This window comes from Apteryx mantelli, chromosome 4 (genome assembly GCF_036417845.1).
Source record: "Apteryx mantelli isolate bAptMan1 chromosome 4, bAptMan1.hap1, whole genome shotgun sequence".
NCBI lineage: Eukaryota > Metazoa > Chordata > Aves > Apterygiformes > Apterygidae > Apteryx > Apteryx mantelli.
This window is the reverse complement of record NC_089981.1, coordinates 73,338,520-73,352,951: the sequence shown is the minus strand read 5'-3', so window position 1 is coordinate 73,352,951 and position 14,432 is coordinate 73,338,520. Positions and strand designations below refer to the sequence as shown.

General features: G+C 40.3%; 1 protein-coding gene across 1 annotated transcript; it reads left to right on the top strand.

Moving 5' to 3' along the window:
- The first annotated feature begins 2,247 nt into the window (after window positions 1–2,247).
- LOC106483078 (alpha-1-antitrypsin-like) lies at window positions 2,248–6,645 on the top strand. Its single transcript, XM_067295627.1, has 4 exons — window positions 2,248–2,935; window positions 4,421–4,691; window positions 5,368–5,515; window positions 6,454–6,645. Exons 1-4 carry the CDS (start codon window positions 2,281–2,283, stop codon window positions 6,643–6,645), a joined length of 1,266 nt encoding a protein of 421 aa, XP_067151728.1. The 5' UTR covers window positions 2,248–2,280.
- The last annotated feature ends 7,787 nt before the right edge of the window (window positions 6,646–14,432 follow it).

Below are 14,432 nucleotides of genomic sequence, written 5' to 3'. Positions count from 1 at the left end.
TCACTGTAAGACTGCGTGTTGTGGAATTATCAGAGTTCTGCTGGTAAACCTCTGACCAGATGCACGAAGTCCCTTTGAAGCAGAGTCCAGCAGGCTGGGCAGTGTGGCTGATCTCGGATTGCGCTCCCACTGGCTCCCTCGCCTGGGCTGCCCGTTCGGCCCTGCCATTGCAGGTTAGTGCCAGGCTAAACTGTGTGTCTTTGGCTGAATGTTAATCTCTGTCCTCTGTCAGGTAGCGTATAGGGCAAAGTATCTGGTCTTGGCACCAATATCTCATTTCCAATAAATATTTGTTTAATAAGGGTTGCATACCCTTAGGGACACAACACTTCACAGACCCGACTACTGACCAGCTTGACCCCATGGTCCTTGCTCTTGGTTTGGAGTGGACAGTTGTGGATACATGAATTTGATACCCGGGAAAATTTGCCTCATCAGCATTCAGTTGTGTCCTTCTAGATAATCTGTATTTGAAGCCATGTAATGTTTAACAGAGGAAAATACCAGTATAAGTAAAGAAGCAAGAAACAGCACAACTCATGAGAGCAGGACCCTTCTGAATGTAATGTAAGTACCTAGTTACCTTTACCTTAAAGATTTTGATGTAGCTGTATGTCAATTAGCTAGTGAGCCATGAAGCACATCTGCTTTGAAGAGTGAGACCTGGTCTATATGCACTCAAGTGACAGCAGAACTTTTAATTTCAAGAAATATAGAATAGAAAATTGTGGAGATAGATACATTATAGCAGCTCTACAGAGTATGACCTTGCTCAGAACATTTATCCTAAATAGCTCTTTCACCTCAGAAGAAACCTGTTTCAGTAAAAGAGGGAAAATATTCTGACTTCTCAACCACCAATCTTACCTGTCATCTTTACTGAGATTCCCTAGAGCTGTACTGCCCCTTACAACCAGGCTGCCAAGACTCTGGCGTGACTAAGATTCCTTACTTATGCCAGCATGGTCCTGACAGGATTCATAAAGCTGATTTTTGCTATATGAACCTCCCCATATGTCCTGATCTGCTTGCATATCACAGAGCAAAGCTCCCCTCACAGAGAAGGACTAGCTGGCTCCTTTTTCACCCAAATCTTAGTGGTTAGTTTGCTGACATAGTGTGGGGAAAATTCCAACTAAAATGTCATCATCTTCTCCTGAGCTATGTGTGAGTGCTTACCAGTCAGTAGCAGGGTTTGAGTAGATAACTCATTTGGTCTTCTTCCTTGAAGTTGTTCCGCTTTAAATAGCATACCTGGTGAAGACTGTTTTGAATTGCATTTCCAGTCACTAGTAAGATTTTTAATTGGCATAGCTGTTGTCTGTTTTCTGACAAGTTGAACATCCTAGATACTACCAGTTATCCCTATGAATTGTTAGTCTAAAGGGTAAAAAAGGAAAGCAATAAATGAAGAATGCCCATAGTTATCAGAAATGGCCAAGATGCCATAATTCAGGCTCTTTGCTGGATGCTGCTCTGGCCATGGGGCTATCTCCCTTGTGAAATTACCTTTCTGCTAATACAAAATTTGGAGAGACAGGAGGGGCCGAGACCACATCAATAACCTCACCCTCCTATGATTAGAGGAGAGGGTGGGCACAAATAGAGAGGGATCCATTTGGAAGATATTCATCAGTTGAGGAAGTTGTTTAAAATAAAGCAACATATTCTGATCTAATCAGAACAGGTATTGAAGAAGGGAAATGATACTAGCTCCCTTGTGATTACTCACTTTTTATGTTAAAATGAGTCAGGAATGAGAGAAAAACAGTATGTTTGAATGCTGCAGTATCATATTAAGTGTTTTCCATTGACATAGATATGTCATTTGACATGAGCCTCATTTAATCACTAGTAGCATAATAACTGTCAGAGTTCTTAGAGGTAAACATAAGAGAATTAAAAATTGCTCCCAATGTGCTGTCTCACCATAAAAGGGATTTACACTGAGATCAAAAACAGTTTGTCTCATTTGTTCTTTTAGTCTGACTCCTAACAAATCATATTTTTCTTTAATACTCACTTGCTTCTCTCTTCATAAGCATCCATTAATGAGGGACTTCTGTAGCTGGAGGAAGGCAGAACTAAAATGGATAGAAATTACACATAAACTCAGAAGCAGGAGGATTTCAGAATGCTTCCATAGTAAGGGAGCTGGTCAAGAGAGAACAATGATTACCAAATAGCTCTTGAATCTAGAAATGGATAGAAATAAAAGATGAAATGTTGACACAACTATGACTGTTTTGTTCTTTGTTCATGCAGTAGCTGCAAAAGGAGATGAAGGCCACCCTCCCCCTGTGTTTGCTGGTAGCCACACTTCACCCCACTGTCCACAGCCTGCCCCGGCCTGGCCACCACAATGGTGAGCACAAGGTGACTCACCCCCAGGAGCAGCATCCCTGCAGGGAAGATCCTGGTGGGTCCTGCTACAGGATAGTCCCCAGCAGTGCTGACTTTGCCTTCAGGTTTTACAGGCAAGCAACTACAGAGGCCCCTGACAAGAACATTTTCTTCTCTCCAGTCAGCATCTCTGCTGTCTTTGCCCTGCTGGCCCTGGGCTCCAGATCCACTACCCAGGCTCAGATGCTGGAAGGGCTTGCCTTTAACCTCACTGAGATCCGGGAGGAGGAGATACACGATGGCTTTCGTCATCTCCTTCTCATGCTGAACCGCCCTGACAGCCAGATGCAGCTGAGTATGGGGAATACTCTGTTCATGGACAAACACCTCAAGCCACTGAAAACGTTTCTGAAGGACAGCAAAAAAATGTATAAAGCAAAAGTTATTTCTAGTAACTTTCAGAATTCCACTGAAGCTAAAAATGAGATCAATGATTATATAAAGAACAAAACCCATGGGAAGGTAAACCAAATAGTTGAAGACCTTGATCCAGACACTCTAATGGTTCTTGTTAACTATATTTACTTCAAAGGTAAGTTAAGTTATATAGATGTTATCTATTGCAGTGTCTTCATATGGCCTGGACTAAAAAAAAAAAAAATACCCCTAATTATGTCTGAATTATTTTTAAAAGAAATGCCAGCAGATTATGCTATTATGATGAGAAATATTGGAAGTTCTCATGCTTGGACATCTTCCACATCTAAATTTTTCTAGCATATGTTTAGTCTCTTAGACCTAAGAGTTCATTTATTTGCAATCTCTAAGCTTTGTGGAATTGCCAGAGCACAACAGACATGTATTTGTAAAAATTACCATATCAGGGTTTTCCTACTTATTCTTTCAAAAATTATGCTGTAGTAATTTTATATGCTGTATGAAGTAGAAAAATATATTCCAAGGGTACAGATTATAAAAAATTGCCAAGAACCTTAATCTGCTCATATGCCTATTGAATGGATGGATACCTATGGAGTCAGGGTCTCAATGTTCTATAGCTTGTCATCCCATTACACATATCCCAAGAGGTACTTGGGAATGTACCTGTTCTGGAAATGATTAATTTCCTCTTAGATGTTATTTCTATTTGTAGCAGCATGAAGGATGTAAATGGAATTTACCACCCAGAAATGAAAGTCTGGAAACTGAAAACCATTCAGCAGAATGCTTTTTGTTTCAAGTACTCTATTAAATTTGGGTAGCCTAGCCTCAGATCTGTTCCTTTATGATGCTAAAGTATATTATTTTACTTTTGGGGGGAAAAATAAACTCAACTTTAGAAAGTAATCAAAGTACTGTGGAGTTTATATTCTATTATTTATTATTTCTGGTTTTTTTTTTCTATTGAATAGTCAAAAAGATAGAGAACATACTTTTACAACTTGTCAAGCTGTGGTCCGTGTGTATTTGTTCAGTGAATGACCTGATTTAATACAAATAAAATATCAGAAAATATTCAGTTGAATAAACATCAAGAGAAACCCATTTTGAAGATTAAAGCCCCATTCCATTTAGCATAATGGAGTTATAATCAGGCCAAAAAGTTTTGGTTGTTCTTGCATGGGAGTTTTTCTTTAGTACTACAAGATGAATAATATGACGTATCGTGGAAGGAACTTAACATGTTACCTATTAAAAAGTGGTCATCTGCTGGGGAACTGGCTTTACAAGCAATATCTCAAACTGGAACATAACTATCTGGTTCCTGGTCAGCTTTTCTTTTCTTCAAATCAGATTTGAGGTAATATGATGAAGGTACTCCATTTAATTTATCTGCCTTATGAAGGCATTGTACAAGTCCATGTCAAGTTTACTCTGCAATACTTGGTTGTTACTGGAAACATTACAATGAAGATGACAGGGAACAAGATCTTTAACAAATTTTTAATATCTTTGCTCTTCAAATATGAGTGCAAATCCAAAGATATGTATTTTTTTGATGTAAATTAGTCTGGACTACACTAATATATCCTCTTTGAAATAAGCATTCAATTGCATTCTCTCTTTTGGTTTTAAGCCTACTGGGAAAATCCTTTCAATACTAAGGGAACTCATAAGGATTATTTCTATGTGAATGAGAAGACTTCCGTCGAAGTGGAGATGATGAATCGAGATGGGTTTTATAAAAGCTACTCTGACAGAAAGCTTTCTTGTGAGGTGGTGCAGATTCCTTACAAGGGAGATGTGGCGGCATTATTTATCCTGCCCAGCAAAGGAAAAATGAAACGATTGGAGGATGCCCTTATGAGAGACACTGTGTCTAAATGGGAAAAATCACTTGAAAGACGGTAAATATAGAATTCTGATTTGATGTTTCCCAGTGGGTTATATTCCAAAGTCTAAATAATATGATCAGGTTTTACAATTTTGCTGTTTTTACCGCTTTTGCTGTTGACTGGAGATTTAAGTGTTGAAATGAGTATGAAAGGGTGGACCAAATGATTTCATGTTATTTACTTTCAGCAAGAAGTGGAATCAGTATTGCCTTGCAATGAGGGAAGAGACCTGTGAATTTGGAAATTGGATTTCTTTTCCCCTGTAGTTTATAGCTGATCTTAAGTGTCTCTAGTTCCCGTCTCAGGTACAATGTGTTAAGTATGGTAATACTGCTACATAGCAACCAGATCCCTTAGTGGGAATGGAGTGTGAAATCCAAAAGAAAAACATTTTGGGCTAGAAAGTGAACTTAAATGTATCCCAAACACGATGGCATGACATCTGCTTTCTGTCCAGTAGAGTGACTGTCCAGTAGAGTGACTGTTGCAGTATTGTATAACAAAGCTCAGCTAATGTCTTTCTCCTCTTCCATCCTCCAAACCGTTGTTTTCACCTCTCCTTTTGTTGCCATCTCTTCCAGATTTGAAAACTTTTTTGGACAGAAGAACAACCAGCCAGTTGGGAGACTTTAGTCCAAGATGTAATTTGATTGCAATAACTACTATCATTTTCTTTTGATTTTAACAGGAGGATAGATGTGTATATTCCCAAATTATCTATTTATGGCACCTATGACTTAAAGAAGATGTTCATGAATCTGGGTGTAACTGATGCGTTTTCAGACCATGCTGATCTATCTGGAATCACAGAAGAGCCTGATTTAAAGATTTCAAAAGTAAGTTTGTCAGCAGAAATGGTGACCTGTGGATTCCTCAGTGCCCAATTGCCTTGCCTAGGCTTTGCTGGGGAATTTTTCTTATTTTTAGGGCTGTTTGGTATTCAGTGAACTAGAACATTCAGCTAATAATGCAGTAGCCTTAAATTCTCTCAGACTTGTCTATCTGGGGCTAAGAGAAGTGTAAAAGTATTTTCACACTACTATCTTCCATCTGACAGGCTGAGATGTGGCACAGGTTGGGAGGGGTATGACATTTGTCCCAGAATCTAAACACAGCCCAGTTTCTTCATGTGAAGAGAGTCTCCATGTCTGTGCTGGGGACCAGATTGGGGAAAGCACCATTTCCTGGAAATAAGAGATAATGTTGAGAAAAACATTAACATTCTTGCAGCTATTGTGAAAGGAGCAATTACCATGTTTTAACAATTTGGGGCTAATAAAATAAAATTATTAAAGAGAAATAATCTACAATAATTTTAAAAATTATAATATGGAGATTAAGTTTGTGATGCATGTGCTGTTAGGGATGCATACAGAGTGGTCCTGGATTCCAGCTTCCTTTCCTTCTGAAATTGTCATTTCTTTTGCGTTTACTTGAATGTTTTATTTTCAATTAATACTACAAGATGTGCAGTCACTGGGGTCTGTTAGATACACCCATGGTGAGCAATACTGAATGGGAGTGCAGTCACAAGGTGCACAGTCACTGGAGTCTATTAGGTACACTGACAATGAGCAATGCTGAATGGGAGAATACTTCCTTATAGAGATCACATTGCTAACAAACCCATCATGGGCTCTAGTGGTTTTCTGCATGGTCACTGGCCTATCAGCAATTTTTGTGAAAGGCGATAGTTGAACTAATTTAGTACTAATTTTAGTTTCTCCCCCCAGTCTTCTCCATGCACATTAATACTTGCTGTATTTTATTGTAGGCTGCTCACAAGGCCCTGCTGAATATCCATGAGAATGGCACAGAGGCTGCAGGAGGCACTTACACAGAATTCGTTCCTCATTCTGTTCCTCCTGTTGTTAAATTCAACTGTCCATTTTTGCTGTTGATTGTTGATCAATATACTCAGAGCATCCTCTTCATGGGAAAAATTGTAAACCCTACTGAAAAATGACCAGTCTTGTTGAAATGAATTGCATTCTTCATGCAATTATATTTCTGTGATGTGATTAAAATTGTATCAAAGCTGTTACTAACAATTTTCTAGTTCTGAAGAAATGAAGTAAGTATGTGATGATTCTTGAAAATACTGTTTTTCCTCCTTCCTCCACTAGAAAGTAACCCTTGAGCTATGCCTATTAGTGAACTATGGATAGGCTTAGAAATCAGGCTTTTAATGACCAATGTATGCTATCTTTGAAAAACAAGGTAAATGTCCAGTCTGAAGGAAGCATGTTAAAACATTTTAAGTAAATATATATTGAACAAACAGACTACTCCAGAGTTGTGAGTAGGAAACAAAGAAATTGTTGAACAGACTTGCTCCAGTAATTTCAAGGTCTTATCAGGTGCTGGTCCAGTGGAGGACTGATATATTACAGCTCAAAATATAAATGCAGTCCACCCAGGGATATCTCCAGTTGTTCTCTTCCACCTGGACATCACTGAAGGAGAAAGTTCATGCTGTATTTCCATGAGAAAATGATTGTCCCCAGTCTCTGAGGATGTCTGCGCCAATTTGACATCACTGTTCTGATGCAGTCTCATGGGTTCAGGGTAGTACCAAAATCTAGACACCAGTCTAAACACCTATGAGAATCTGGAGCACCAAAGAAAGCAGATGTCTGCTGACAGAAATGCAGTCACTCTGGGTGTGGTGTCAGCCTGATTTCCTCTTTCTTCTGTTCTTTGGGTTCAACAAAATTATTTTCTCCTGACCCAGTGATTACACCAGTCAATGTCAAGACCGTACAATTTCAGCAGGGTCACATCCCCCCCCCTAAAGCAGGGGAGAAGGTTATAACATGCAGGACATGCTTGTACCAGAGAGAGTCACTGTAGGAGGAACATAAACTAGGCAAAAAATGACCCTTCTCTGTGTTTTGTGTGTTGTCCATTTTCTTTCAAGATACAGGGTTGGGTGACCAGGAATTTAATTTTTAGGATCAGGAATTTGAGTTTATAGGGTCATGAGGGTCATAATAGAGCACTTTTAGTAACTGGGGACAAGCTACTCTGTAGAGCCTGACCTGTCCAAGGCAATTATTACCCTCTCACACCAATCTCTGCAGTTAGAGCTTTTGCCTTGGATATAGGAAACTCATGTTAAGATCCCTCCTTTGCCAGTAGGCAGACAATCCCATATGTATAATATCCTAAACTCCAGGTAGATCAGGCTGGCCACTCTGAAGGAAGAGCTGCTATTGCATTTTTAACTCTAAAGAGCTTGGACCTGGAGTTCTGGTAACAATATTTTCCTGGGAGATGGAAGCCCAAGTCTGCCTTTCCCTGGAAAGAATGGTTTGAGTGTGGGTTTGGTAAAGCCTAATGAATGCTCTGCAAACTACACTATTGAGTGAAGTGGTGGCTGAAGCAATGTTATTTTGTGACATCATTGATAGAACTCCTAGGAAAAGGTGGAGGCATAGCTACAGATCACAAGTTTGGGGAAATCACTCTCCTTTCAGACAAGCTTTAGGTGCTTCCTTTGAAAGATGAGTCTTTTGCTGTACTCGGCTTGCCAGCATTCACAGTTGATGACATCCACTCACTTTGTGTTGGCTTTTTTGAGTCCCTTTTAGAGTCTCAAACTCTCCAAGAGCATCCTGTGGGGAAACAGGGGCTAAATCAGAGCTGGGGCATGTTTTAATCAGCCGGACACCCAGAAGATGCTACTTGTATTGCTTTGCAGATTTGATCATTGCTTCATCAAGAGGCATCCATCTTAACACTCCAATAGGAAGTTCAGAAGAGATAGGGTGTGAATAGTGGGAGGACTAAAATCAACACTGAGATTAATTATACTCACAGAGCTTACATTTATGCAAGTAAACAAAGTGTTCCAAGGTCCGTTCTCTAGCCCTGAGGTCAACTGGCTTGTCATAGCTCATATCCACATTGCTTAACTCTCTGCCTCTGCAAAACATCCAGGCAGCTTATTGGAAATAATCCTTTGGCCTGTGCTAATCCCTAAAATATGCCCAGATCTTATTTGGAAGAATTCAACTGGAATGGACAGTGCCTGTGTCAGGAAGCATACTAAAAATGCATGAATATGAATGATTGTGGGATGATGCCAGGCCTGTGCCCCAGCACAAGTTAGTGTACTAGTACAGAGGTAGCCAGGATGACCGAGTGAGGCATGGAAACTGCTCCTTTGTCTTTCAGCTCTGTAGCCCCCTGCTCTGCTGGCGATCTGCATTTATTGAATACCACTAAGGTCCAGGCCATGTTGCTAGCCCCGAGCTCCTTTTTCCTTCTTCAGGAAATAAACTTAGGAAGTTCAGGAAGCAAACTTCAAAACTATTGCAAGGCACAAATTGTGAGACTCCCATGTGCTTGTCATTGCTGCATTGTGGTGCTTTCTTCTGATCAGCCACGTGCATTTGCTGTCACAGTAACTGCATGTATATTTTCAAAAGACTGCTCTGCATTGAGGATTTGTGGAGGTCTTCAGATAAGATGGCAATGGTCTGGTGATGCAGATACCTAAAAACACTTCACACCTGAGTACACAAACTGTGATGTGTGAAAATGAAGAATAAAATATGCAAGTTTAATTGTATTATGTGCTGTCATAAATGGACTAAGATACAGTTCAAAATGTGTGATACTACATATTGTGGAGTCATAGCCACTGTACTTCCCTGTATTTAAAAATCTTGAAACCAAGGTTTCTGGTACAAACCAGAAAGTCTGTCTTTGGTTTGGGGACTGTGTTTCATTTTTTTGACGATTGTGCAAGCTGTTTGCTGGGTGCTGCCCCAGCTCTGTAAATTGGGTGGAGCTGACAGAAAATGGCCTTTGGAGTTGTCTTGGTAGCTGCACCCCCCTGTCCAGAAAGGCTCAACAGCTGAAGCCAATATCATGCAGCGCTCCTTCCAGCGCTGGTGCAGAGGCACGCAGAGACGGAAGTGATTAGGTGCACAGCTCTCCATTCCTCAAATCTGACAGTGATGTTAAATAGCACAGACCATAGACTACTCTAATACCACTGCCAAACTGGTGCTGAATCAGAGAGATATAATCAGATCTCTCATGGTCACTTCTCATAGACAGCTCCAGACTAAGGGGAAATGTGTTTTTTGATTGCTAAAAATTTTTAGAAGCGGTTTTAGTGAGAGACCAGAAAGACAAATGTTACTATAACCTAAAAAAGTAATAACCATAAAAGTTCTCAAAGGGCCAGATGAACAAATTTAGGAGCTGTTTCTGGCACAGCACACAGTTATGAAATCTATTTACAGTTATATGAAGAAATATATTTGCTTTGCTCCTTACCCATGCCTGAATTTGCTGTTCTTCAGCCTGTTGTTCCTGGCTATCCTCAGTCCAATCATCACAAGTAGTATAAGAAAACTACACATCCCAGAAGCAGCATCCCTGCGGGGAAGATCCTGGTGGGTCCTGCCACAGGATAGTCCCCAGCAGTGCTGACTTTGCCTTCAGGTTTTACAGGCAAGCAACCACGGAGGCCCCTGGCAGGAACGTTTTCTTCTCTCCAGTCAACATCTCTGCTGTCTTTGCCCTGCGGGCCCTGGGCTCCAGATCCGCTACTCTGGCTTAGATGCTGGAAGGGCTTGCCTTTAACCTCACTGAGATCCAGGAGGAGGACTGACCACTTTCCTTTACTGTCAGTTATTCTAGCTGCTACATTTTTTTATTTATTTATTTTAATTCTGGGAGTTAATGCATGCCACCTCTAAGTTCTCGTATCACGATGATTAAGGTTTTTGGCCAGTAGTTCTAGCTACTTGAGTTTGATGATGCATTGTTTTGAAAAAAGGTATTCAAGCTACAATTCAATTTGAGAACAAAATTATAGTCTTGCAGCGCTTATCTTCTGTTCCTTTTTTTTCCCTTTTCCTATTCTAGTGATTTTTTTAAACTTATGGCATCTAGTTTGGAAAAGCTTAGGCATGCTCATGCAGAGCTTCAATTTCAATGTTTTCGTTCAACTGAGAACGTGATAGAAAATATATCAGTAAAACCTGAGATGAGCTCTCATTGAGAGATACCTGTCTTGAACTTTAAAATTCCGGCTCATTGACCAGAATTCCATTGACCAATGGAACTCACATCAGGCCTTAAGTTTCTGTATGTTCTTAGAAACACACTTTCTTTCGGTACTAGGATATTAGGTATAGACAAAGCAGAACACTAACGCTAAAATATTTGTTTTCTGCAGACACATGAAAGCGATCATCTGAGGTGAAACATCTGTTATGAGAAATAGAATCACACTCTGGCAATGAAAGAATTTTATTTCCTTCTAAGATATACCACAGAAAAGAATAACAGGATTATTTGATTCCATTTAAATGGCTTTCATCTGGAGAACTATGAAGTTGTATGAAATTTCAGTTCAGAGATTCCAATTGCAATTATGAAAAAGGCTGAAAACATGGCAGAAAAGAATCCCATTACAAAAATATGTTCAAAGTACCATCAGTTCCTACAGGAGTTTTATTACACGAGTTCGTCAGGTTTACACTAATACTTTCTTGTCCACAAAATATTCAGTTACTCTCTTAGTGTCAAAAAAAAAATTATTTTCTTGTTGCACACACCCTTATAGATGACTTCTTTTGTGGACAGAAACAGTCCAGTTGCTGGGACTACAGAGGTAAGTGGTAAAACCCTGTGCTAATAGGAAGCTGATTTGGGCTGCCATGCTGACACCTCTCCAGGGAGCTGCACTAGCATTGGGCACCTGCCTGATGTAAGGAAAGTGAAATAGGCAGAGGATAATCTGGCCAAAGACATTGCATCTGAAGGACAAAAAACTCATTTGAAGAAAGGTATGTATGTATTTTCTTAAGCCTGATTATATCACTGTTAACTTGCAATGGCCATGCCAGCTTTTCCTGGCAGGAGTTTTGGACGATAGCTAAAGGCAGGCAGGGCTGGATCATTTTTTGCTAAGGGTAGCAAGCTTCTCTCCTCCTCACCGGTATGGCAGCAGCCAGAGCATTGGCAGCTACAGCCCAGCTGTAGCAATGGCACAGTATGTTAAAATTGCAGCTTTGAGCTTATTTACTTCAGCATTTAGGATCCAAACGAATGCTGAGATACTGGCCTTTTTCTTGTAACAGAGAAATGGAGCCGTGAGTCTGGAGGTCTAGTTACTACTGTCAGTTCCAACAGACTTTCTCCTTAACCTTCAGCTTTTATCTTTCTCTTAGTCATGCTGGTTTGGAAATGGAGCCAGCAGCATTTTCCTTATTCTGTGTGAAAAGGCTGAGCATTTGTAAGACATGTGGAGATCTTAGTTGGGATATTCTTTACAGAACCAGATTAAAAAGATGAACAGGACCTGATTGTTATCCTACTTATGGCAATTTTTCAGTGGTCCCAGCCTCCTGATTTTAATGGAGTTGCTTCTGTCAAAAGGTATATTTATATGAACTTTTGCAGATGGACCTTGAGTGGATACATCTTTCTAAGGCAAATGAAATGGCTGCATGAGGATTTATCATGCTAAGTACACGTTCTCTTGCTCAATCCTTATCATCTTGCTGATATTTTGCTTCCACAGCCAAAAATACTTTGCCTGGGAAACCCAGAAATATAGCTTGCAAAGCTGGCACATCATAATTTGACAACCAAGCAGGGACAGGAGTAACTTAATGATATGGGATGAAATTGCCCCTGTAAGGATGAACTGAGCATGCCTCACCTTGCACAATTGAGCAAAGACTCACTGGCAAACAGTAGGGAAAGAGAGAATTAATTAATTCCTTAAATGGGCTAATGAAAAAAGGTCCATATAGGCCATTATCAGGCCAGTGGGAAAAGCACTTCTGTCAGTCTTTTGTATGACTCCCCAGATGGCAAGAGATACCCTGGCTCCTGGCGCAGGAGTGCCTCCATCCCAGGCATTGCTCCTCTGGAAACACCCAAGTGCTCTGTGGATTTGCACTCTATGGGCTTCCTTCCTCGAAAACTCTGCACAGATATTTCGATTTACCCTCACATTTCACAGTGACATCTGTTCTGTGGGCAAGGTTTTCTACACAGTCATTTGCACTAACAGGAAAACGCATACAAGAAATAAACGGCTTCATGTTCACCAGGATCTCACGGACACTGCCATCTAGCAGATACGCTGGTGTTACCCTCATGTGATGATTCACCCTTGCTTTGCATTGCATTCAGCACGAGACACTCGCATTTTCCAAGTTTCTCTTTCTGGCACCTGTGATCTGAGGGAGATTTTCAAAAGACTGGGTGTGACTGATTCACTGATCATGCTGATCTATCTGGTATCATGGAGAAACCGACGGCTTCAAAGCTTGCAAGCAGAAATGGTTGTTTGGCGGTCTGATGTAACTGCAGGCCTTACTTTTGACAAGGCTCGCACATGGGCCAGGGTCAGGGGAATCGGTGTCCTGGGTCAGTGACTGGTTACCCCTGCTCGCTGACACACTGAGTGCTCCAGCATGGCTGGGGAGGAAAGAGAGCAATTGCTGCAAAAGCTGCACTGTTCCTCGCAGTTCCTCCCTGAAAATAGTAGCATCCTTCAGACGGTTAGCCAAGGATTAGGGCTGGGCTGAAAGATTCATGCTATCTATGTAGGCAGGCCTAGACCTGAGAACAGCTTGTGTTTTCTAGAGTTAAGCAACAGCTTAGTAACTCCTGGTAAACCTTGGTCATTTTACATAATGCTGTGATAAGCTTTCTGTGTACTTACATACATCATGAAGAAAGAGCTATCTGTGAAAATATTTTCTAATCATTTCTGGCTACTAAAAGATAGTAATTAAACAACAATAACTATGACAGATAGATTGCTATGTGTAGATAAATTGTGGATTTACCTAGAGTGAAATCATGTACACTGAATGGAAATAATTAGTCATTGCTAATTAGGATGAGTGCCATGCATCTCATCCTTAAATAACCTTACAAATAGCTAAATAGTTCCTGTTTCTCTCAAATGGGAGAGACCCTGGCATGACTGATATGTAATACGTACATAAATCATACCATGTGGAAGTAGTGAGGGATTAAGAAGACGTCCTCTCTTCTCCCTCACTAACATTTTACCATGATGAAGATTGCCCATTTCATTCTTCTATTTGTTTTCTGGGTTTGGCTATTTCTCAAGCCATGCTGATATTTTACTTTTCTCCTATTATTTTATTAATTTCTAAACTAAACTCATCAAAGGCTTTTTGCAAATCTAACCAGTATCCCCTGATTATACTTTATCTAATAATTTAATGAGACCTTCAAAGAATACCAGTTAGGGTATGTCTGCGTTGCACATTGCAGGGCAACATGGAGCGACTGAGCTATTCCTGAACAAACTTGTTACTGCCTTGGCTATACAATCAGGCATCATTCTTGCTGCAGAATGTCCCATGCAGAAAGCTCAGTAAGACACATCAGCCTTTTTATACACAGAGGTAGGTCTTGTCCTAGGTTTCCACCTCTTCTAGTGTTCAGTTTTCTAAAGCATTTATAACAGTTATGCCACATTAACTTGCAAAGCTTTTTTGTCCACAATTTAGTTCAAGCCCAAAAGCAGCAAGGTCCTTGCTTATGCTGTTCCCTCAGAGCCCCAGGTGCTGGCAGCGTTTTGCCTCTGTAACGGGAAAATAGGCTTATAATGTTTGATGTCCAGAAAAAAACAGCTTACTCAGGCTTACTAACTTACTTTATCTGCTTTGCAGATAAATCTTATTTGCTCTGTTTAATATTTACCAGTGAACATTAACTTAATCCTATTCAGCAAAA

Excerpts from the sequence above, each read along its gene's own strand:
- LOC106483078 (XM_067295627.1), top strand. The coding sequence starts at position 2,281 with ATGAAGGCCACCCTCCCCCTGTGTTTGCTGGTAGCCACACTTCACCCC. Across the intron at positions 2,936-4,420 it reads TAACTATATTTACTTCAAAG|CCTACTGGGAAAATCCTTTC; the intron begins GTAAGTTAAGTT and ends TTTGGTTTTAAG. Across the intron at positions 4,692-5,367 it reads GAAAAATCACTTGAAAGACG|GAGGATAGATGTGTATATTC; the intron begins GTAAATATAGAA and ends TGATTTTAACAG.